Source organism: Camelina sativa, chromosome 12 (assembly GCF_030686135.1).
Source record: "Camelina sativa cultivar CO46 ecotype springtype chromosome 12, ASM3068613v1".
NCBI lineage: Eukaryota > Viridiplantae > Streptophyta > Magnoliopsida > Brassicales > Brassicaceae > Camelina > Camelina sativa.
The window spans coordinates 29069285-29094908 of NC_141891.1; the positions used below are offsets into that span (position 1 = coordinate 29069285).

Consider the following 25624-nt stretch of genomic DNA (forward strand, 5'->3'; position numbering starts at 1 on the left):
TTGACACGTGTCACGATCTGATGAGTTACCAACTTTGATATTTAATCGTTAAAACTGACACGTATTACGATCTGGTGAGATTTTAACTTTGATATATGATCGTTAAAATTGACACGTGTCACGATCTGGTGAGTTACTAACTTTGAGAACTAAGCTTTATATAATAAGAAATATATATATATATATATATATATATATATATATATATATATATCACATTCCAACTGATTATATGCTTACATTAATAAATTTTTATATTCAAAAAAATTACAAAAATTAATCCTTATGTCCATCCGTGGAAGATGTTGTACGATGGTCTAACGCCTGCTAGTTACTGGTGCCTAACTTAGCACGTAAAGTCTAACGTTGGTGATGATTTTTTCTAATGTCCTACACCTGCATGTTCTGAAGTACTAGCTCGTACTTCACGCTTGATTCCTCTGATTATATTTTTATTCCAATCTCGTCCTATTTCAGTTACAAACAAAAACAGAAACCATTGGTACAAAATTTTCCGGTTTTAAAGAAGAATAAAAAAGAGGAATTGAGGTAATCGATTTGAGAGATAAATGATATATTTTCTTATAACTTAGAACTTACTTGTTTTGGGAGATTCATTTGGTAGTCCTGCTAGAGCTGTGTTTGAGGATGCAGATAACACGAGAAGAAGCAATGTTATTAACCATGCCATGTACATTTTATTTTCTTGGTCTAACTTTTATGAGTTTTGTAACATGTAAAATTTGTGTATATATATGTAAGAGAAAATGCAATCAAGTCAAGTACTATATTTTTAAATTGATAATCATAAAACGCGTATTAGTGAATTGACTTGTCTTTTGTATATTTAGAAGAATAGAAGATGCTTCTTGACTTTTCGATTTTCTTGTTTAAGAAGAAGTCTTTTCTATTACATCTACGGTGATTGGTCCAAATACGTATTTTCAATATATCATATCGTGTGGAAACGGTCCTTTGGAGACATCAGATAAAAAAATAATGTGTGGAAAACCCATACTAATTTAAAAGGTTATGGCCTATATATGGGTGTCCGAAATTAAGTATTTTCTAAAGCTTTTATTGAAAAACTCTATATCATATCTAAATATTTATTTAGATCTAATGGATTTAATCCTAGGAAGAAAGGGGGGAAAAAGAAGAGAAGAGTGGTATAGTTCAATATATAGACCGTCCGGAGACTTCCACAGTTTTATCATCGGTTGGATTAAAGTTCATAATTTTGTTTGATGGAAGTATATATATGATTTTATATTGGGTATTTTTTATAAAAATTATAGTTAATAACAGGGTTTTTGTTTGTCCTTTTCAAAACACTAAAACCTAGTGATGATTGGAGTTTTTCGTTCATCAATTTTTTCTCTCATGTTATTTTATTTTATTTTCATAAATCAGCGAAAAACATAATCGGTATTAGTGAGTAGTTTATTTTCTCTTGATCGGATCTTAGTCGGGCTAACACCTAGCGACATGCATTCATTTCCATTGTTTTTCATATCTAATGCATTTCTCCCTCATAAATAACATTCTCCTCGATCCATTTTATGATGCATGCACCGCATATAGCACCAATTTAAGCCTTCGCCTCTAAAAGCTCCGCTAGCTCATTGCCGACAAATGTCTTAGACAGATACAACTGATGTGTTTATCACATTTTGTCTCAATTCTATCTTTTGTAAAGGAAAACAAAGGAGATATATAAGACTGCGAGCCAACTAAAAGTTGCTAATTCTTAGTGACATCAGCCAATAATATTAAACATATAAGCCTCGGTGAAATTTAAAGTACCTAGCTAGTATAGGAATCGAACCCATGACTTCGACGTGAAAAGACTGATGTCAGAACCACTGGACGAAAGGAATCAAAAGGCCCATTCTTTATATACCTCAGCTCCAAGAATAGAAGTGGTTGTAGATTCACTTATGGATCCATGGATCCTCCAAAGGAACTGGACATGACTAATTTTTCGCAATAGGGGATCCGACTCGAGCAAGAATTGACCAAACCTTGCTTTGACTGTAAATAATGCAAGATAACTAATGATCATGTTGCTGTTTGTTGGCACTATTGTATCATTGTTTGTGCAAATTTATTACAAATCCAACAATATTATTGTGCAATAAGCCTCTAAGCAAAATCTAATTTGCTTTAGCTTTGGAAAATGAGAGGGTCTCAGTTCTCATGGCTACTTCTTGGAGTGTCTTTTCGAAAAGTTCTTTAGCCTTGAAAGTCCTTCTTTGAGGAGCTCGAACTCAACTGCAAAGCTGATACGTAGCCAGTTATCAAGCCCAACAGCTCGACCTGCAAGAACAGCATCGATTCTCTATTAGTAATTCAACAGCTCATAATTGTCAAGAAAGCTCGTTAAGAAAAACCATAATATCACCTGGTAAGATGATTATAGGTTCCTCTTTAGCCAGCTTGGAGCAGAAGTCCAAATCATCACTGATATCTTCGAGAAACGAAAGGTTTAACTTCACCTGTACATCAAAGGGATTAGCCTATGAGCTTGATCTTGAGCTTTGCATATAAGTTATTTGATTCTTATCGATTCATTACCAACGTGAACATTGACCCCTCGGGTTTGCAAGGGCAAGTGATGCAAGGTATTTTCATAAGCTCCTCGTAATAAATCTCAGCACATTTTCTAACCATTTCGAGTTTTGATGAGAAGAATTCTTCCTTTGTATTCCCAATGATATCAGGCATTGCACCCTGGCTCGGACCAAACATTAAAATTTTATTACTTTTCTTGACAGAAACATGCATGTATTATACTTACCGGCCATGATTCAACATTAACGCATCCCATCAACATACCTGAATGAACGTTGCAGGATCCGTCGACATGTTGAGGACATTGGTAAGACTCTGAACAAACTAAATGATAAACAAAATAGAGATTGATCACAAATACATTCTTCAGATGATATTAGCTAAGTCAACAAAACGTAACTCAATCGTTAAAGCAACAAACCCCAGAATCTTTCATGATGCTATGAGGGTCAAGAGTCACCATCCAGCCAAGTCTCCAGCCAGGTACGAACCATCTTTTAGATATGGCACCTAACACAACTACAGGCACTATCTCTGCAAACTCTGCCATGGACACAAATGGTTTGTCCCCAAAGGCAAGATGGTCATAGACTTCGTCTGCGATCACAAGTATTCCAAGCTTGGAAGCCGTCTCCGCAATCTTCATCCACCATATAAACAACAAAAAGACATTTCCATAACAAATTCAAAACAACTAAACCGAGAGAGAGAGAGAGAGAGAGAGAGAGAGAGAGAGAGAGCCCAAGTTGATGATTTAAAGTGTTTCTACAGAACCACTAATATTATAAAGCAAGTGTGCACCTTTTGAAGATGTTGGCGAGAGAACACGTTTCCACATGGATTGCAAGGGTTGATAACAACAATAGCAACGGTTTTGTCATCCGCAAGAGCTTCAACTCCATGAAGATCAACATCCCAACCATTTTCTGGTAGGAGATCAAAATAACGAACCTCAAGTTGGCAGAACGCCGCTCGGGAATCATACATCGGGTAAGAAGGCCTAGGCAGCAGGATTTTGGCACCTGGAGTTGCGAGCGCGGATATCAAAATCTCAACGGCTTGCAAACAACCAGCTGTGATATGGACATCTTTTGGAGATATCTGGTAAGAGAGATCACGGGAGAGGTACTCTGCAACAGCCCTATTAAAAGATTGGGAACAGAAACAACCAAATCATTAATTCTTTCTCAAAACCTTTATAAGTTTATACGTATTCTGATTATACAATATATTACAAATGTGAAACAAGCATGAAAACATTGCGAATGTGATCTAAATACAGATGTAAATTGAAATCATGCATGTAAGGATCTCATTGATTTAACCATTTATTGTCTTTGAGTATTCATGAAGCAAGAACAGAGACCCTTAGAGATACTAACAAAAAAAAAAAAAAACAAAGGACAAGAAAGAAGAAGAGAAAAAGCAAACTTACTTCCTAGCGACAGGAATACCGGAAGAAGAGGAATAGTTGTTAAACTTGGTGGAGCGAACAGCATCGCAGATGGCTTCAACAGCGGCTTGGTCGGTACGAAAGCTCGGGAGCGGAGAAGGATCGCCCTGTCCGAGGGGGATGACAGGCCTGTTGTCGCGACCATCGAGATTACTGATTAAGTTGTTAAGATAATCACGAATGGTAAATGAGCTTGATCGTTCGACTACCTCGTTAGCTCCGAAGTTCCATCGCTTGACTTCCTTGTTATCTCCCATTTTCGTTCTTCAGCAGAAGCGAGACAGAACTGAAACTAACTATTAAGTTGTGTGATTGTCAATGATTTTGTGAGTGGGACTGGTGTGGCTGTCGTTAGTAAACAATTTCTTTTACTAATGACATGAGCGAAAACGCCAAACTAATCTCATCTTAAATTCTTAATTTAAGGATACCTAACGTCTTCCTTAGAATTTTTTTTTTCTTTTTCTTTTTAATACAGCCTAGTTTTGTATGTGCTAAACTTGATTGAATATACATAAACGATTTCTTTAAAATTTTTTATTTTATGTATTCAGATTGGGTTTAAAAAAAAAAATCAAGAACATATTTAAGTTTAAAATTAACCGTTTTATGTGTATTCAATTCAAGTTTAGACTAGAATAAGATGAGTTAATAATCTTAATGTATTTTTTTATAAATTTATATAAATTTTAAATAAATAGAGCATATCTTGTTTTAAGTTCTATATTGTTCTTTTCATTCTGTCATGAAAATATGTTTATGTATGTCCATTTAGTATAACCGATTATTACTTTGTCAATTCGGTGGATATATCCAGACTTTTTAATCTTATTTTGTATATTTTTTTATTTTGTTAAATTTGTTAATATTGTAGAAAACCTAATGAATTTGGTTAAATGATTAGGTATAAAAAATGATTTGTTTAGAGATTTGTTAAGATGCGCATCCATTTGTAAGGAAATGTTTATATATTTATTGTATTACGAATAATAACTTTAAATTGTGGTATTTATTTAAATGATAAAGATTTATTATATAAATCTTACAAATACAATGTTATATTAGTAAATGTATTTCCATTTTAAGAAAACAGACTAGATCAGGATCCGTGCTAGAGCACGCGTTAAAATTATTTTTATTTAAAATATATTTTATATAATTAATTTATATGACGGTTTAACATTGTAAACAGAGAAACAATTGTCATTTTTTTTTTGGTATGAATATGAGAGATGTATTTTGGTAAATGGAGATCTGAATGATTTATATTAATAACTTGGAAGGGTGTTAGGTAAGATATTATTTTCAACTGCACAATAAAATCTTGGAAATCATGAATATATGTGATTAATTGCCAAGATTTTATTCCTTTTTACGCTTAACAGTATATTTTTATGTCTAACAGTATAAAAATATATGGAATAATCAAGATTTTTTCTTTAAGAGGATTATTTGGGATATTCTTAAGTGTAATCATATAGCACACAAATTGACCAATTAAATCTATAACCTTTTTTTTGTAACCAACCTATATTTAATCTATAACCTATTTTGTAACCAACTTATAAAAATTATAAAGTCTATCAAAAAAGTTTGTGTACTTCCGTTTTATTATATAGGTGATTTAAGGATACGTAACGTCTTCCTTAGAATTTTTCTTTTCCTTTTTTTTAATACAGCGTAGTTTTGTGAGGGCTAAACTTGATTGAATATACATAAATGATTTCTTTAGAATTTAAATGTTTTTGATTTTAAGTATTCATGTTGGGTTTTAAAAAAAAACATATTTAAGTTTAAAATTAATCGTTTTATGTGTATTCAATTCAAGTTTAGAATAGAATAGGATCCGTGGTAGAGACCGAGTTAATAATCTTAATGTATTTTTATAAATTTATATAAATTTTAAATAAATATAGCATATATTGTTTTAAGTTCTATGTTGTTCTTTTTATTCTGTCATGAAAATATGTTTATGTATGTCGATTTGGTATAACCGATTATTACTTTGTTAATCAGTGGATATATCCAAATATTTTAACTTTATTTTGCCGATACTTGGTATCGAGAGTTGCCGATACTTGGTATCGAGAGTTGCCGATACTTGGTATCGAGAGTTGCCGATAGAACGCGGTAACCGGCGACGATAGAGTCCAACGTTAAGACTCGATAAATTATGGGGATTGGGCGACAAAAATGAAGAGTTCGAGACTACTGAAGTAGTGAGCAGATGTTGGAACTAAGGGAATGGAATCCCAAGTTACAGTGATCAGATCATTCAGGCTTGCAAGTTTCTGGATGAAAATTGGTTCGGACGAACGGGTCTGTAAATTGCCGAGAAATGGGATGGGAGGTTTCGGTACTTAGTCTGGGAGACAGTCCGAGTAAAATAGGAATGAAAGTCCTAGTGATAGTGATAGTGATAGTGATAGTGTAGTGATAGTGGTAGTGAAGTGATAGTGATAGTGAAGTGCACTATCCGGAAATGGTTGCATCAGCGATCGATGGACCGGGCCGATGGACAAGGTGGCATGGTTTGGCCGATGGGCCGATAGTGGACTAAAAGGACTCGAAATCTCGCGGAGATTTAAGCCGACCTACGGGAAAGGGAAACCCGAGAGAAATGGAAACTCGCGGTAATGGAAAAGTGATCGGATAAGGATAGATGCGAGAATTATGGGAAGTTATGGGCGGTGAGAGTTATCGTTCCAAGGAAACTTAGAGCGGTTCGTGGATCCTATATAAGGGATAAAACCCTTAAGAATTTTCCCTAGTTCCGCATAAGAATCCGAGAGCCGCCGCGAGAGAGAAAGAGGAGAGTTTTGGTCGAGCGAGAGAAATTCTAAGTCTAGAGTCGAGAAGAACGGTAAGTGTTCTTCCACCTTGATCCGTCGATGGTATGGTTATAGTTAGGGGATTTATCTCGGAGGCAAGGGAGGAGGAAGGATGGTGTGGCTTTGGGTAGAAATATTCATGGCGTTATTTTTATCTAGTTTTTCGTTATTTCCATGCATGGGACAAGTTGTTATTCGTTGAATTGAACCTCTTAATAATTTAATAAATTCGCAAGTTTAAGTTAGTTCACCTGTTATTCATATCCGCTGTTGTACTTAGTTAATTATCGCATAGAATTCGTCGGCCCTAGAAAATTTTTATCGGCCAGTTTTGGTCCGAGTATGGATTTTTAGGGTCGGGGTCTTACATTTGGTATCAGAGCACGGTTATAGTTCTAGGACATGTTCATATAATGGGTGCATGGGTTATTGTTACGGAAAAGCCATCCCTTCCTTGCCGATAACGTCTCACGGTAAGACTGGTCATGTATAGATTATAGGGTGATAGGCTAAGATGGTTTGGACGCTAACTTAGAATCGGTTATGGTATTTCAGATGGCACCTAACACTCGCAACTCGGCTAATACCTCGGCTAGACCAGGGGTCGGAGGGAACACTGAGGAAGCACCGAACACTGCGGCGGTGAATGTTGAGCAAGTGGGTGCGAGGACCGGGACGGAAACCGGAGGGCATGGAACCCAGGGAGTCGGTACGAGAGCGATACCAGTAGGGGGTACGGGTGCTAATACGACTGTGAACGTGGGGATGGGGCAAGTATTGGAGACCTTGGTCCAAATACTGAACCAAATGACACCACCTCAAGCCGCAAACCCGCCTGTACCTAATGTGGTTCCAGTGGTGGCAGCTCCTTCGTACTTGACTATCATTGACCACATGCTTAAGTTGGGTACGCAGTATTTTAGTGGGGGAGCGAATCCGACCGAGGCTGACGAATGGAGAAGTCGCCTCGAAAGGAACTTGACTCGGTGCGTTGTCCGATGGAGTATCGGAAGGACATCGCTACCCACTACCTGTCCGGAGAAGCCCATGCGTGGTGGACAGGCATGGCGAACCGTATGGTCAACCCGAATTGTTCTTGGGAGACTTTTTGCGGGTTGTTTCTTGCGAAATATTTTCCGCAAGAAGCTATCGACCGTCTTGAGTCGGAATTCTTAGACTTGAAGCAAGGGGACTGGTCCATGCGAGAGTATGAGACCAAGTTCAACCGACTCAAGAGGTACGGTGGGAATGAGATGGTAGAGGAGCAAGTTCAGATTCGTCGGTTCTTGCGGGGCATGAGGGTGGATGTCCGCAACCGGTGTATGATTCGGAACTTTGGGAGTCTTGCTGAGCTGGTGGAGAAGGCAGCCATGTTGGAGGACGGACTGGCTGAGGAAGCTCGGCAGAATCCTGGAGGAATCACGGTGCAGCAGGCGCCGATGGTGAAAACTGAACCGGGAACCGGGGGCAAGCAGAGTGGGAGTCGGAAACCTACGGGTAAGGGCAGTGTGCGCTTGTGTCCGACTTGCCGTAAGAGACACTCGGGTCAGTGCCGACAGTTGATGGGCGCTTGTTTCAATTGCGGTGAGAAGGGTCACATGGCAAGCAGCTGTCCAAAGAGGGGGAGCGACACACGAGTGTGCTACCAATGTGGACAGCCGGGTCATATTCGGCCGGATTGTCCGCAGTTAGGAACGCAAGGGCAGAAACGGGCCAGCGAGGTGCTGCCGTTGCCACCACCGCCGAAACGGCCGGCGATTATGCCTAGGGTGTATTCGATCGCGGACGGGCAGGTGGAAGCGAGCACTTCACAGCAGATCACTGGTAAGTTGGATACTCACCTTAGTGAATTTCTTGCGTGAATATTGTGTACGTGTGTGCGTGTGTGCGTGTGTTGTTTGTGTAGGTTCTTAGCAAGTAGAATTGTGTAGGGACTTTACTCATGGGCGGTGTGGAAACTCATGTGATGTTTGACACCGGGGCTACGCATTGCTTTGTGAGTCCGGACATGATTGGTAAGGGTGGTTTCCGGAAGGAACCCGGGGATCACTTCGGTTTAGTACAAGCAGCGGGCGGTCAAGTGATGTTTACGTACGGAGTGGTGCGTAATATCTCGGTCATGGTATGCGGCATGGATTTGCCGGCGGACTTAGTCATATGTCGAGTAAAGGCACACGATGTGATATTGGGTATGGACTGGCTAAGCAAATACCGAGCTCACTTGGACTGCTATCGCGGGCGAGTATTGTTTGAGACTGCTAAGGAGATAGTAGTATATCAGGGCATCAGGCCATTGCCGGGAAACTTGTTAGTCTCGGCGACGCAGGCCGAACAGTTGATTAGTAATGGGTGCGAAGCTTACTTGGCTTCGATCATGATAGAGGAAGTAGGCACGGGTACAGAAATTGCGGAGATTCCAGTGGTACGAGAGTTTGGGAGCGTGTTCGGACCTTTGTCCGGGTTACCACCATCACGGTCAGATTCGTTCACTATTGAGTTGGAACCTGGTACGGCTCCGATATCGAAAGCTCCGTATCGCATGGCACCGGCAGAGATGGCCGAGTTAAAGAAACAGTTGGGAGAACTGATGGAGAAAGGATTCGTGAGACCGAGTAGCTCACCATGGGGTGCACCGGTACTCTTTGTAAAGAAGAAGGACGGTACCTTTCGACTTTGCATCGACTACCGAGGATTGAATAAGGTTACGGTAAAGAACCGGTATCCTTTACCAAGGATCGACGAGTTGTTAGATCAACTTCGAGGAGCCACATATTTCTCGAAGATTGATTTGGCTTCGGGATATCACCAAATCCCTATAGAGGAGTCCGACATTCGGAAGACAGCTTTTAGGACAAGGTACGGCCATTACGAGTTTGTGGTCATGCCGTTTGGGTTAACCAACGCCCCAGCAGCATTCATGAAGCTCATGAATAATGTTTTCCGAGAATATCTGGACGAGTTTGTGATTGTGTTCATAGACGACATTTTGGTTTACTCGAAGAGTAAAGAGGAGCATGCCGCACATTTGAGGACAGTGCTAGAAAAATTGAAGGAGCAGAAGCTTTTCGCCAAGCTAAGCAAGTGCAGCTTTTGGAAGCGCGAGATTGGGTTCTTAGGACATGTAGTATCGGACAAAGGAGTGTCCGTGGATCAGGAGAAGATTCGGTCCATAGCAGAGTGGCCTAGACCGCGAAACGCCTCGGAAATCAGAAGCTTCCTAGGACTGGCCGGATACTATCGTAGATTTGTGAAAGGTTTCGCGAGTATGGCGCAGCCGCTGACCAAGCTAACGGGAAAGGACGAACCGTATGTGTGGTCGGCTGAGTGCGAGAAGAGTTTCTCAAGACTTAAGGATATGTTGACTAGTGCGCCGGTGTTGGCACTACCGGATCCGGACGACCCGTACGTAGTGTACACGGACGCGTCGGGTCGAGGTTTGGGATGTGTACTTATGCAGAATGGGAAGGTGATAGCTTATGCTTCTAGACAATTGAGGAAGCATGAAGCGAATTATCCAACCCATGATTTGGAGATGGCGGCCGTAGTATTTGCATTAAAGATTTGGAGGTCCTACTTGTATGGAGGTAAGGTGCAAATATACACGGACCACAAGAGTTTACAGTACATCTTCACTCAGTCAGAGCTGAACCTACGCCAGCGGAGATGGATGGAATTAGTCGCGGACTACGACTTAGAGATTAGTTACCACCCGGGTAAAGCCAATTCAGTAGCGGACGCCTTGAGTAGGAGAGGGTCGGCTATCAGTGCTGAAAAAGAAGTTGAGGAATTAGTTGGTATGATCAGAACCTTGCGGTTGAATGCGTTGACAGAGCAGTTGGAACCGTTGGGCCTTGGGGCCGCGAACCAGGCAGATTTGCTAACACGGGTACGGTTAGCACAGGAGAAAGACGCAGAGCTGATACGGTTGTCCAAGGTGGACGGAACCGAGTATGAGACAGCGAATAACGGTACCATTTTGGTTAAGGGACGAGTGTGTGTTCCTTCGGATAAAAACCTTCGGGGTGAAATCCTTAGGGAGGCGCATCAGTCTCAGTTGGCGATCCATCCTGGATCCACCAAAATGTACCAAGACTTGAAGAGGTATTACCATTGGTCGGGCATGAAGAGAGATGTGGCAGAATGGGTCGCAGCTTGTTCGACATGTCAGAGAGTTAAGGCAGAAAATCAGGTCCCGGGCGGTTTGTTGCAAAGTTTACCGATACCCGAGTGGAAATGGGACATGATAACCATGGATTTCGTCACGAGCTTGCCGCCGTGCGACAAGAAGGATGCCATCTGGGTAGTCGTGGATAGACTGACCAAATCGGCACATTTCTTGGCCATCAACAAAAAGGACGGGGCTGAGAAATTGGCCGAGGTGTACGTACAAGAGATAGTACGGTTGCATGGTGTTCCAGCGAGCATAGTGTCGGATAGGGACTCAAAGTTTACTTCGGGGATATGGAAGGCCTTACAAAAGCGTTTTGGGACGCGAATGGATATGAGTACGGCCAACCATCCGCAAACGGACGGGCAGTCCGAGTGTACCATACGGACGCTCGAGGATCTCTTGCGAGCAAGTGTCCTGGATTGGGGAGACAGATGGGTAAGGCATCTGCCGTTAGCAGAATTCGCCTACAACAATAGCTTCCACGCTAGTATAGGCATGTCACCGTACAAAGCTTTATACGGTCGACCTTGCAGAACACCCTTGTGCTGGACACAAGTAGGGGAGCGAAGTGTTTACGGTCGAGATTTCTTGGACGAAACGACCGAGAAGATCAAAATCTTGAAGCTGAAGATGAAGGAAGCACAAGATAGACATAAAAGTTATGCGGATAAGCGCCGAAGGGAGTTGGAGTTTCAGGTTGGAGATATGGTTTATCTCAAAACCGTGACTTATAAGGGTAAGGATCGGGTAGCACTGAACACTAAGTTGACACCTAGGTACATGGGACCGTACCGAATCCTGGAGAGGATTGGTCCGATGGCCTACCAGTTGGAGTTGCCTCCGGCTATGTCAGCTTTTCATCCGGTGTTTCACGTGTCGATGCTAAGGAAGTGCATCACGGGATGGGAGAATGTGATCTCCGAACCCCCACCTGACCTACAAGTCAATATGACCATCATCGGTCGGCCAGTTCGGATAACTGGTACGAAGATGAGGGGTCCGCATAAGAAGAAAAAGACGAAGTTAATTCAGGTCGTATGGGATTGTGAAGGGATAGAGGAGACGACGTGTGAACCAGAAGAAGTTATGAAAGTAAACTTCAAGAAGTGGTTCGACAAGAGAGAGATCCCTCGTAAGGAGAGTAAAGATTCGAGGATGAATCAGTCCTAAGTAGGGGAGAAATGTAACGACCCGGAACCTCGGTAGGGGAGGGTCGAGAAATCCGAGTCGAGTTATCGAGGATTCTCTCGAGGATTCTCTCGAGGATTCTCTCGAGGATTCTCTCGAGGATTCTCTCGAGGATTCTATCGAGGATTCTCTCGAGGATTCTCTCGAGGATTCTATCGAGGAATTTCATCGAGGATCGAGGAATGGTATCGAGGAATTTCATCGAGGATCGAGGAATGGTATCGAGGAATTTCATCGAGGATCGAGAAATTATATCAAGGATTTTTATCGAGGAGTATCGAGAGTTGCCGATACTTGGTATCGAGAGTTGCCGATACTTGGTATCGAGAGTTGCCGATACTTGGTATCGAGAGTTGCCGATAGAACGCGGTAACCGGCGACGATAGAGTCCGACGTTAAGACTCGATAAATTATGGGGATTGGGCGACAGAAATGAAGAGTTCGAGACTACTGAAGTAGTGAGCAGATGTTGGAACTAAGGGAATGGAATCCCAAGTTACAGTGATCAGATCATTCAGGCTTGCAAGTTTCTGGATGAAAATTGGTTAGGACGAACGGGTCTGTAAATTGCCGAGAAATGGGATGGGAGGTTTCGGTACTTAGTCTGGGAGACAGTCCGAGTAAAATAGGAATGAAAGTCCTAGTGATAGTGATAGTGTAGTGATAGTGGTAGTGAAGTGATAGTGATAGTGAAGTGCACTATCCGGAAATGGTTGCATCGGCGATCGATGGACCGGGCCGATGGACAAGGTGGCATGGTTTGGCCGATGGGCCGATAGTGGACTAAAAGGACTCGAAATCTCGCGGAGATTTAAGCCGACCTACGGGAAAGGGAAACCCGAGAGAAATGGAAACTCGCGGTAATGGAAAGGTGATCGGATAAGGATAGATGCGAGAATTATGGGAAGTTATGGGCGGTGAGACTTATCGTTCCAAGGAAACTTAGGGCGGTTCGTGGATCCTATATAAGGGATAAAACCCTTAAGAATTTTCTCTAGTTCCGCATAAGAATCCGAGAGCCGCCGCGAGAGAGAAAGAGGAGAGTTTTGGTCGAGCGAGAGAAATCCTAAGTCTAGAGTCGAGAAGAACGGTAAGTGTTTTTCCACCTTGATCCGTCGATGGTATGGTTATAGTTAGGGGATTTATCTCGGATATTAATGGTATCGATTTGTCCGTGTAGAAGCGGGGATCAGATCCGAGCATAGAAACCGAGAGATCAACACCTTAGGTCGATACTGAAGGTGAGTGCGTGACTGTGGCCGAGTTCCATGGTTGATTCTCTTGACCCGTGGTTTATTTAATCTTGTTAATTGCTTGTCTTATGGTTATGGTTTCTATTTGAAACAACCCGACCCTTTTTTTTTCTTTTTATTAATTAAATACAATATATAATTAAGTATCCCATACTACTTAATTAAACAAACCGACCCACACACAGTAACCAACCAATAATAAACCAACATCCAATTACATGCACAGCGGAAACATATCAATAATACAAAACCAATACAATAACATTTCTATCCATTCTATCCAGCAACCTAACATATCTCTATCCAAGGTTCCATCCTAAACATTATAACAAAGACCAACAACATAACCAACAAACGAGACCCTAGTTCATCCTCCTCCTCATCGCCATGATTCCACGTCACATACCTGCACACCACAAACAACAATTGAGATGCGTAAGTATTATCATAAATACTTAGTGAGGCCGTCCTCCCATCTACTGGGTTATACACACAAGCATATGAGACCCTCAAGTTTAAGCAAAACAAACAACACACAACAATACATCAAACCAGGAAAACAAGTCTCGACTGAGACCAGTGTCGACCGATGCCTCACGGTGTCGATCGATGCTACAAATAATGGTGTCGACCGATGCTAAACAGTGTCGACCGATGCCACTCCAAATGGTGTCGACCGATGCTTCCTAGTGTCGATCGATGCCTCCTCTACAGACACGATCTGCACGAAACCGAACATCGAACTCTCCTTCCCAATCATCTCGAATTCGTCTCAAACTCACCCAATTACCTCAGAAATCACTGGGAATCACAAAAGCAACGAACCCAAGCAACAAAACAACACAAACAGCAAAGAAAACACACAAACAAGAGAGATCTCATGCTTAGATCAACCATGGTCAAGCACTCACCTCAAGAACAAGAAGATTGGATTGAGAAACGTGGAAAACAACACCTCCAGAAGCTCCCCCTTCGTTTCCAGCAACAGATAACCCTCCTACAGCCTCAGATCTCTCCAAAATCTCCAAGAACAAGCCCAGAAAACTCAGAAACGTTTTTCTCTCTTTTTCTCTCTTCCTTTCTCACAAAACGGCGACAAAAAGACTTTTCCCAAACCCTCAATCTCGTCTCAGACACTTAACAACACGATTAGGGATTTAATTGAACCAAAACCGAACCAATCCGCAATTAAAAATCAAACCCGACCAAACCGGAAAAACATGGTGTCGATCGATGCCACCAAGGGTGTCGATCGACACCCACACCAAAATTACAAAAATTGGTTCGCGGATGTTACAATTCTCCCCCACCAATATGGATTCGTCCTCGAATCCCGCAAAACCGTCCAACTATCAAGGACCTCCGTGCCACCGTCAACACGGCCCGCACGTCCCCGACCGGACTAAATACCGTGCACTGTCGCAACAGCCCGCACTGTCGCAAGAGCCCGCACACCTCCGACTGAACCACGAGGTCTCCCTCTAGTCAACATACTCACATAAAAGACACTATTTGCTCACAACTCAGTGCTTCCCCCGTCCGTGGTCGCAACCAACGAATCATGCCGGCTCGCTATCAGGCCAACCGCCTTAAGCTACGGCATCCAGGAAGTCACTCACACACACACTCCCCCCGCTCTCAGGTCGCAACCTTCGAGTCATACCGGCTCACTGCCAGGCCACAGCCTACAGCTACGGTATCCAGGGAGTCTCACACGCCCACTCCCCCCGCTCTCGGGTCGCAACCCTCGAGACATACCGGCTCACTGCCGAGCCACGGCTCACAGCTTTGGTATCCAGGGAGTCTTACACGCCCACTCCCCCCGCTCTCGGGTCGCAACCCTCGAGACATACCGGCTCACTGCCGAGCCACGGCTCACAGCTACGGTATCCAGGGAGTCTCAAAATCCCGCTCTAAGGTCGTCACCCTAAAGCGCGCTCACGGATCGTCATCCGAAGCAAACATACCACTCCCACTCTCTGGCCACAAAGTCCAGTGAGCTATCGGTATCACATGAGTTGGACCCACACAATCCTGAGCAAATAAGTCCGATGTCAACGAGTATCTCCCGACTAGATCTACCTCAACACTTTCCATTTCTGGAAACTTCTATTTTTAGAAACTTCCCATTTATAGCAACCTTCTATTTATGGAAACTTTCCATTTATAGACTCCCGTGCTATTTCATTTCCAGTGATTTTTCACAAATCCCGAAACCAAAGAACTCCAACTTTTATTAGAACCTCAGATGCAATAATCGTTTACAACTCCAAATGAAAATACATAATGAAAGAAAGAATACATAAGCTAAAACTAAGCGCCGGAATGGACACCCGGTCCTCCCTTCGGCTGCGCCGCAACCTCCATCATCTGCCTCCTCTTAGGACAGAAAGGCCTGATATGCCCTTCCTCCCCGCAATGATAACACACTCGACGGTACTCCTGCGAATCACCTCCCCTGGCCCCGCTTGCCGACACGTGATCCATGCTCCCACTCCCATAACCTCTCTGGCCACCTTGGTTCGCCACTGTCGTCTCTTCCCGCTTCCTTTTACGCCTTTGCTCCAACTGCCTATCCTTGTTTGGAATGCTCTGCTCCAATGTCTCCTCTGAGGAACCGCTGGACTGACCACCACTAACTGTGACCTCAAGTCATCCTCTATCCCAGCTGCAACCTCAACCAGCTCCGCCCTCGTGGCATAGCTCCTCACTCTGCACCGAGTCCTCAGATCATCTCGCAAAGCCAGCAAGAACTTCCGCACCTGAGCCGACTCTGGCTCCCAAGCCCGGCCCGCATACCCCACAAGCCGACTGAACTCTGCATCCAGTTCCCGCACTGTACGGTCCCCCTGAGTCAAACCCAAGAACCGTGCCTCCATACAATCAAGAGCCTCCTGAGGAAAATACTTCGAGTTAAACTCCCCCACAAAATCTCCCCAAGACATACCCCGCTGCACCCTCCGTGCTGTCACCGACCTCCACCACACACGAGCATCTCCTGACAAGTAAAACACTGCCAGATCCACCCTGTACCGGTCGGGACACCTAAGCGAAAGGAAAATATCCTCCATCCGCTCTCTCCACTCATCCGCTACACTCGGATCGGTACTTCCTGAGAAATACCCGGCTCCCACATGCCGCAGCTGCTCCATCATCCGCACATACTGTGCATCCACTACCTCGGCCCCCGGCTGCACACCTGCCTGCAAACCCGCCACAGGCTGCACCGCTGGACCCTTCCCACCACCCACTGGCGGCACTACTGGACCCTGCCCACCAACCACTGGCGGCACTACTGGATCCTGCCCACCAACCACTGGCGGCACAACTGCTGGAAGTCGCTGCAAAACCTGAGCTAGCAAGTCCATCAAGACATCCTCCCTGCCTGGAGCAGCTCCCGCTGCAACCCCCACACCCGGGGCAACACCGTGACCGACACCGGGCCCATCCGCCCTGCCGTCACCCAAACCAGCCTGGTCTCCAGACACACTAGGATGAACCTGTGACTCCGCCACCTCCTCACTGGCCATGCTCTGGGCTACACTCACACTGGCCTCAGGAACCTGACCTCGTCCCCGACCACGACCACGACCCACAGCACCCTCTCTAGCCATCTGCACTACCCAGAACAGAAGGCTAAGTACACAATTCAAAAACCGCACATAGAGTACACATCTTACCGTGGAATCTCATTGAAGGCTCGAAGAGGATGATACTAGGACTCCATACCGCAAACAAATTGACTAACTACTCATAATCAATTCCATCACACAACATCATGCATCAAGCAAAAATTAAAATAATTCACCCAATTAAATTCCTAACCGCTCTAACCATCCATTTAACCATCCTAGAACCGTAAAGGCTCTGATACCAAAATGAAACAACCCGACCCTTTTTTTTCTTTTTATTAATTAATTACAATAAATAATTAAGTATCCCATACTACTTAATTAAACAAACCGACCCACACACAGTAACCAACCAATAATAAACCAACATCCAATTACATGCACAGCGGAAACATATCAATAATACAAAACCAATACAATAACATTTCTATCCATTCTATCCAGCAACCTAACATATCTCTATCCAAGGTTCCATCCTAAACATTATAACAAAGACCAACAACATAACCAACAAACGAGACCCTAGTTCATCCTCCTCCTCATCGCCATTATTCCACGTCACATACCTGCACACCACAAACAACAATTGAGATGCGTAAGTATTATCATAAATACTTAGTGAGGCCGTCCTCCCATCTACTGGGTTATACACACAAGCATATGAGACCCTCAAGTTTAAGCAAAACAAACAACACACAACAATACATCAAACCAGGAAAACAAGTCTCGACTGAGACCAGTGTTGACCGATGCCTCACGGTGTCGATCGATGCTACAAACAATGGTGTCGACCGATGCTAAACAGTGTCAACCGATGCCACTCCAAATGGTGTCGACCGATGCTTCTTAGTGTCGAACGATGCCTCCTCTGCAGACACGATCTGCGCGAAACCGAACATCGAACTCTCCTTCCCAATCATCTCGAATCCGTCTCAAACTCACCCAATTACCTCAGAAATCACTGGGAATCACAAAAGCAACGAACCCAAGCAACAAAACAACACAACAGCAAAGAAAACACACAAACAAGAGAGATCTCATGCTTAGATCAACCATGGTCAAGCACTCACCTCAAGAACAGGAAGATTGGATTGAGAAACGTGGAAAACAACACCTCCAGAAGCTCCCCCTTCGTTTCCAGCAACAGATAACCCTCCTACAGCCTCAGATCTCTCCAAAATCTCCAAGAACAAGCCCAGAAAACTCAGAAACGTTTTTCTCTCTTTTTCTCTCTTCCTTTCTCACAAAACGGCGACAAAAAGACTTTTCCCAAACCCTCAATCTCATCTCAGACACTTAACAACACGATTAGGGATTTAATTGAACCAAAACCGAACCAATCCGCAATTAAAAATCAAACCCGACCAAACCGGAAAAACATGGTGTCGATCGATGCCACCAAGGGTGTCGATCGACACCCACACCAAAATTACAAAAATTGGTTCGCGGATGTTACACTATTGCAATATGAATGATGGTTGGTCTAAGAGATTTAGGCGACTATCCATGGTATTTGATTGACTTGCGTGACTTGATTGGAATATTCCCTGTGTTAGATTGAGATCGTTGAACTGAGCCTAGTGAGACGGGATGACCGCTCCACTAAGTAAACTTTGTTTGCTTACGCCTCCTTTTTATGGACGCAGGAAAAGATAGGTCCGATGATCGGGACTTTAGTGGCTGACCAGCTCGTGTGACGGAGGCAAGGGAGGAGGAAGGATGGTGTGGCTTTGGGTAGAAATATTCATGGCGTTATTTTTATCTAGTTTTTCGTTATTTCCATGCATGGGACAAGTTGTTATTCGTTGAATTGAACCTCTTAATAATTTAATAAATTCGCAAGTTTAAGTTAGTTCACCTGTTATTCATATCCGCTGTTGTACTTAGTTAATTATCGCATAGAATTCGTCGGCCCTAGAAAATTTTTATCGGCCAGTTTTGGTCCGAGTATGGATTTTTAGGGTCGGGGTCTTACTGGTCGCCCTGTCCGAGGGGGATGACAGGCCTGTTGTCGCGACCATCGAGATTACTGATTAAGTTGTTAAGATAATCACGAATGGTAAATGAGCTTGATCGTTCGACTACCTCGTTAGCTCCGAAGTTCCATCGCTTGACTTCCTTGTTATCTCCCATTTTCGTTCTTCAGCAGAAGCGAGACAGAACTGAAACTAACTATTAAGTTGTGTGATTGTCAATGATTTTGTGAGTGGGACTGGTGTGGCTGTCGTTAGTAAACAATTTCTTTTACTAATGACATGAGCGAAAACGCCAAACTAATCTCATCTTAAATTCTTAATTTAAGGATACATAACGTCTTCCTTAGAATTTTTTTTTTCTTTTTCTTTTTAATACAGCCTAATTTTGTATGTGCTAAACTTGATTGAATATACATAAACGATTTCTTTAAAAATTTTTATTTTATGTATTCAGATTGGGTTTAAAAAAAAAATCAAGAACATATTTAAGTTTAAAATTAACCGTTTTATGTGTATTCAATTCAAGTTTAGACTAGAATAAGACGAGTTAATAATTTTAATGTATTTTTTTATAAATTTATATAAATTTTAAATAAATATAGCATATATTGTTTTAAGTTCTATATTGTTCTTTTCATTCTGTCATGAAAATATGTTTATGTATGTCCATTTAGTATAACCGATTATTACTTTGTCAATTCGGTGGATATATCCAGATTTTTTAATCTTATTTTGTATATTTTTTTATTTTGTTAAATTTGTTAATATTGTAGAAAACCTAATGAATTTGGTTAAATGATTAGGTATAAAAAATGATTTGTTTAGAGATTTGTTAAGATGCGCATCCATTTGTAAGGAAATGTTTATATATTTATTGTATTACGAATAATAACTTTAAATTGTGGTATTTATTTAAATGATAAAGATTTATTATATAAATCTTACAAATACAATGTTATATTAGTAAATGTATTTCCATTTTAAGAAAACAGACTAGATCAGGATCTGTGCTAGAGCACGGGTTAAAATTATTTTTATTTAAAATATATTTTATATAATTAATTTATATGACGGTTTAACATTGTAAACAGAGAAACAATTGTCATTTTTTTTTTTGGTATGAATATGAGAGATGTATTTTGGTGAATGGAGATCTGAATGATTTATATTAATAACTTGGAAGGGTGTTAGGTAAGATATTATTTTCAACTGCACAATAAAATCTTGGAAATCATGAATAAATGTGATTAATTGCCAAGATTTTATTTCTTTTTACGCTTAACAGTATATTTTTATGTCTAACAGTATAACAATATATGGAATAATCAAGATTTTTTCTTTAAGAGGATTATTTGGGATATTCTTAAGTGTAATCATATAGCACACAAATTGACCAATTAAATCTATAACCTTTTTTTTGTAACCAACCTATATTTAATCTATAACCTATTTTGTAACCAACTTATAAAAATTATAAAGTCTATCAAAAAAGTTTGTGTACTTCCGTTTTATTATATAGGTGATTTAAGGATACGTAACGTCTTCCTTAGAATTTTTCTTTTCCTTTTTTTTTTTTAATACAACGTAGTTTTGTGGGGACTAAACTTGATTGAATATACATAAATGATTTCTTTAGAATTTAAATGTTTTTGATTTTAAGTATTCATGTTGGGTTTTAAAAAATAAACATATTTAAGTTTAAAATCTTAGAATAAACGTGATTAATTGCTGTAACTCTCGCGAACCAAATTTGGTGATTTGGGGGTGGGTGTTGATCGACACTATGGGAGTGTCGATCGACACCAGCTTTTCAAGTTCGACCAGATTAATTTTATTACGCGATTTTGGGTTGGTTTGGGTTAATTGGTTTGCCTAAACCGGATATATAATGGGAGAAATGACCCAAGTCGAGGGTTTCATGTCTTGGTCGCCGTTGAATGAGAAAAAGAGAGAAAAAGGAGAGTAAGTGTCTGAGAGTTTTCTTGTGAGATTTTGGCTTGTTCTTGGTGTTTTTGGTGAGATCTATTGCTGTAGAAGGTGAGGTTGTTGCTGGAAACAAAGGAGAAGCTTCTTGAGGAGTTGTTTCCACCGTTTTTTTAATCAAATCTCCTTCAAAAGAGATGAGTGCGTGACCATGGCTGATCTAAGCCTGAGAATTCTTTGTTTTGCTTGTATTGTTGTTGTTTGTGGTGTTTCCTTGTATGTTTGTGTTTGGGATGTGGTTCCCATGTGTTTCCAGGGCTTTTGGAGGAGTTTCGGACGATTTGGAGGATTAGGGAAGCGGTTCTTCGACTTTTGGCTTCGTGCAAATCGTGTTGCAGAGGCAGTGTCGATCGACACCAAGTAGGTGTCGGTCGACACCAAGTGAGGAGTGTCGATCGACACTTAGGTAGTGTCGGTCGACACCAACCTGTTCAGCATCGGTTGATGTTCGTTTTCCCTCGTTTGTTTGTGTTTGGTTGTTAATTGTTAAAATTTGGTTCTCAGTTACTTGTGTGTATAGCCTAGTAGATGGGAGGATTGCCTCACTAAGTATTTATGATAATACTTATGCATCTCGATTGTTGTTTGTGGTGTGCAGGTATGTGACGTGGAATCATGGCGATGAGGAGGAGGATGATCGAGGGTCTCGTTTGTGTGTTGTTGGTTATATTGTTTATGTTGGAACCTTGGATAGACTTATGCTAGGTTGTTGGATAGGATGTTTAGGAGTGTTATTGTATTGATGATGTATTAGTTTTGTATTATTGGTATGTTTCCGCTGTGCTTAACGGTTATTGCTGGTTTAATGATGAGTTGTAGTTTGGGTTGGTTAATTAAGTAGTATGGGATGCTTAATTATGTATTGTATTTATTAAAAAAAAAATGGGTCTGGTTGTTTCAATTTGGTATCATAGCCCTTACGGTTCTAGGATGGTTAAGTGGATGGTTTAGAGCGGTTAGAAATTTAATTGGGTGAATTATTTTCCTGTTGCTTGATGTTTGTGAATGGTTGTTTTGTGATGGAAATTGATTATGAGTAGTTAGTCAATTTGAGTGAGTATGGAGTCCTAGTATCATCCTCTTGGAGCCTTCAATAAGATTCCACGGTAAGATGTGTGCTTTGTGTGCGGTTTCGAATTGTGTGCTTAGCTTTTTGTTCTCGGTAGTGCAGATGGTTAAGGGTGGAGCTGATGCTGGTCATAGACGCGGACGTGGTGGGGGACGCGGTCGTGGTCATGGTAGGGGTAGAGTTTCAGCAGTTAGTGAGTCTGTTGAGCAGAGTGTGAAAGCTGAGGGTGTCGGCGAGTCGCAGGACTTTGAGGAGGGGTCCATAAGCGTGGCCAGTGGTGGTACTGATAGGACCGTAGGCGCTGAGGGGGCCGGTGCGGGCGGTGTCGGTGCTCGAGTGGCCGGTGGTGCTAGGGTTCCGGGTGTGGGAATCCCAGCATGTGGAGCCCCTGTAGGAGGTGTGGACCTGGCAGGCTTGTTGACACAGCTATTGGAGCGGATAACGGGAGTGGGTCCGGCTCAGGCTCAGGTAGTGCCACCAGTGGTGGCAGAGGAACAGCAGCCAATGGCTGCGGATGTGAGAGCTCATGCTCGTTATTTGTCTATGCTGAGGGAGATGCCTAATCTTGATACTGTGCGTCTTTTCGGGTGGTACAGATCCTACTGCTGCAGATGCATGGAGGACGAGTGTGGAACGTAATTTCCAGACACTCAGATGTCCTGAGGAGTTTTAGGTGGACATAGGCGTCCACAATCTGATTGGTGATGCTCAGGTATGGTGGAGATCAGTGGCTGCTAGGAGAGTGCAGAGGGAGATGACTTGTGCAGACTTTGTGGAGGAGTTCAACCGCAAGTATTTTCCGAGAGAGGCGTTAGACCGATTGGAGGTGCAGTTCCTTCAGTTATCTCAGGGAACTCGGTAAGCGCGAGAGCTGGACCTGGAGTTCAGTCGAGTTCTGTCTTATGGGGGTCAGACGATGGATTCTGAGGTGGATCAGATCAGGAGGTTCATGAGGGTGCTTCGTGAGAACTTAGGATCCACTGCAGAGGGAGGGGTTACGCTACGCAGGCGTTGCTAGTGGAGACTGCAGCTGAGATAGAGGATGACTTGAGGTCACAGGTAGTGGTGGTCAGTCCAGCGGTTCAGACAGAGGAGACATTGGAGTAGAGCATTTCGAGCAAGGGTAACAGGTCGGAGCAAAGGCATAAGAGGAAGCGGGAGGACATATCGGTGACCAACTAAGGCGGTCAGGGATATTATGGGTGCGGGAGCATGGATCACAGGTTGGCAAGCTGTCCCAAGAGGATCGGGACGCAAGGGAACATTCGAGTGTGCTTCTACTGCAAGGAGGTGGGACATATCAGGCCTCAGTGTCCAAAGTTGCAGCAGTTGACAGTGGGAGGGGTGCAGCTGAAGGAAGGGTCGGGCACCAATCCCGGAATTTAGTTTGGTTTCTATTTATTTTTATTTCAGTTATGTATTTTCGTTTGGAGTTGTAAACGATTATTGCATTTGAGGTTTTAATAAAAATGGAGTTCTTTGGTTTTTGTCATTTGTGGATCTTGTGGAAAAAGGAAATCGCTCGGGAGTTCTATAAATGGAAAGTTTCCATAAATAGAAAGTTACTAAATATGGAAAGTGTTTAGGGAGCTAGAATTTTGCTATTTATGGAAAGTGTCGTTGCAAAAGAAAAATAGAAAGATCCAGCAAAGGAAAGTTTCCATAAATAGGAGGTTCTATGAATAGTTAGGACTTGTCTATTTTTGGAAAGTAGGTGTGAAATGCCTAGAGTGGCAGGAATGTTCAGAAGTTGACCTGAAGAGTGGTCACTTATGAGATGATCAGTTCTCAAAGATTTTTGATTGGTAAGGTCATGGTGCTAAGAGAATAGCGGATTCTAAAAATGGGAAGTTTTATGAATAGTTAAACCTTGCCTATTTATGGATAACACGTTTGCAAATAAATAGAAAGTTCTATGAATAGTTAGAACTTGTCTATCTTGGAAAGGGCATGTGTAAACACCCGAATGGTTGAAATGTTTTAGAGTTGGCGTGAGGAGTGGTTATGGTGGGGGTGATATTCCGGTGAGGGAATATGGTGGTTGGTAGGACACTGCGATGTTTTACGCAAACCACGGGAGGTAGTTCCGGTCGGGAGATGCTTATAAACGTTAGGACTTGTTTGCTCATGAGGAGATGATTAGTTCTCCTCGGGAGATGATTAGTTCTTCGGAGGAGATGATTAGTTCTTCGGAGGAGATGATTAGTTCTCCTTGGGGAGATGATTAGTTCTCCTGGTGTACCGCGGGCTTGACGGGTTGCGACCCTGAGAGCGGCAGAGGAGATGATTATTTCTCCTAGGAGATGATTAGTTCCCTAGAGGGGATGAGTAGTTCCCCTGGTACCGAGATCTCGAGGGTGACGATCTAAGAGTAAGACGGTATGGTTCGAGGATGACGGTCTGAGAGTGCAGGCGGTGCAGTTCGAAGGTTGCAACCTGAGAACGTGTGAGTGTGAGAACAAACAATGTCTAGAACATGGTTATGAGCGTAGTGACTGGATGTAGACCTCGGAGGTCGGGATTGATCTCGTGTTTTTGTGTTGTGCTGACTAGTGGGGTCAGGGTTGTGTGGCCATTTGGTCACGTGGATTTGCGGGCCATGGTGACAGTTGCACGAGAGTCCTTGGTGGAGGGACGACGTTGCGGGATTCGAGGACAAATCCATATTGGTGGGGGAGAATCGTAACACCTGCAAACCAAATTTGGTGATTTGGGGGTGGGTGTCGATCGACACCATGGGAATGTCGATCGACACCAGCTTTTCTGGTTCGACCAGATTAATTTAATTACGCAATTTTGGGTTGGTTTGGGTTAATTGGTTTGCCTAAACCGGATATATAAGGGGAGAATCGACCCAAGTCGAGGGTTTCATGTCTTGGTTGCCGTTGAATCAGAAAAAGAGAGAAAAAGGAGAGAAAGTGTTTGAGAGTGTTCTTGTGAGATTTTGGCTTGTTCTTGGTGGTTTTTGGTGAGATCTGTTGCTGTGGAAGGTGAGGTTGTTGCTGGGAACGAAGGAGAAGCTTCTTGAGGAGTTGTTTCCACCGTTTTTCAATCAAATCTCCTGCAAAAGAGGTGAGTGCGTGACCATTGCTGATCTAAGCCTGAGAATTCTTTGTTTTGCTTGTATTGTTGTTGTTTGTGGTGTTTCCTTGTATGTTTGTGGTTAGGATGTGGTTCCCATGTGTTCCCAGGGCTTTTGGAGGAGTTTCGGACGATTTGGAGGATTTGGGAAGCGATTTTTCGACTTTTGGCTTCGTGCAAATCGAGTTGCAGAGGCGGTGTCGATCGACACCAAGTGAGGTGTGTCGATCGACACTTAGGTAGTGTTGGTCGACACCAACCTGTTCATCATTGATTGATGTTCGTTTTCCCTGGTTTGTTTGTGTTTGGTTGTTAATTGTTAAACATTTGTTCTCAGTTGCTTGTGTGTCTAGCTTAGTAGATGGGAGGATTGTCTCACTAAGTATTTATGATAATACTTACGTATCTTGATT

General features: G+C 42.6%; 1 protein-coding gene and 1 long non-coding RNA gene across 3 annotated transcripts; both read right to left on the reverse strand.

The window, feature by feature from the left end:
- Window positions 1–233: 233 nt before the first annotated feature.
- On the reverse strand, window positions 234–721 carry LOC147931033 (uncharacterized). The gene is made up of 2 exons (XR_015573803.1): window positions 601–721; window positions 234–468 (listed from the first exon to the last, which is right to left on the reverse strand). It is a non-coding gene; the product is annotated as an uncharacterized LOC147931033 (long non-coding RNA).
- A 1293-nt stretch (window positions 722–2014) lies between these two features.
- Window positions 2015–4416, reverse strand: LOC147931034 (tyrosine aminotransferase). Of its 2 annotated transcripts, XM_087477508.1 has the most exons (8): window positions 4237–4347; window positions 4010–4156; window positions 3376–3715; window positions 2996–3214; window positions 2839–2898; window positions 2578–2733; window positions 2405–2498; window positions 2015–2319 (listed from the first exon to the last, which is right to left on the reverse strand). In XM_087477508.1, the coding sequence occupies exons 3-8, from the start codon at window positions 3559–3561 to the stop codon at window positions 2204–2206; spliced, it is 831 nt and encodes a 276-aa protein (XP_087333634.1). In that variant the 5' UTR covers window positions 3562–3715; window positions 4010–4156; window positions 4237–4347; the 3' UTR covers window positions 2015–2203. The 2 variants fall into 2 exon arrangements, with proteins under 2 accessions (XP_087333634.1, XP_087333633.1); XM_087477507.1 differs by having other exon boundaries at window positions 4010–4416.
- Between the last annotated feature and the right edge of the window lie 21208 nt (window positions 4417–25624).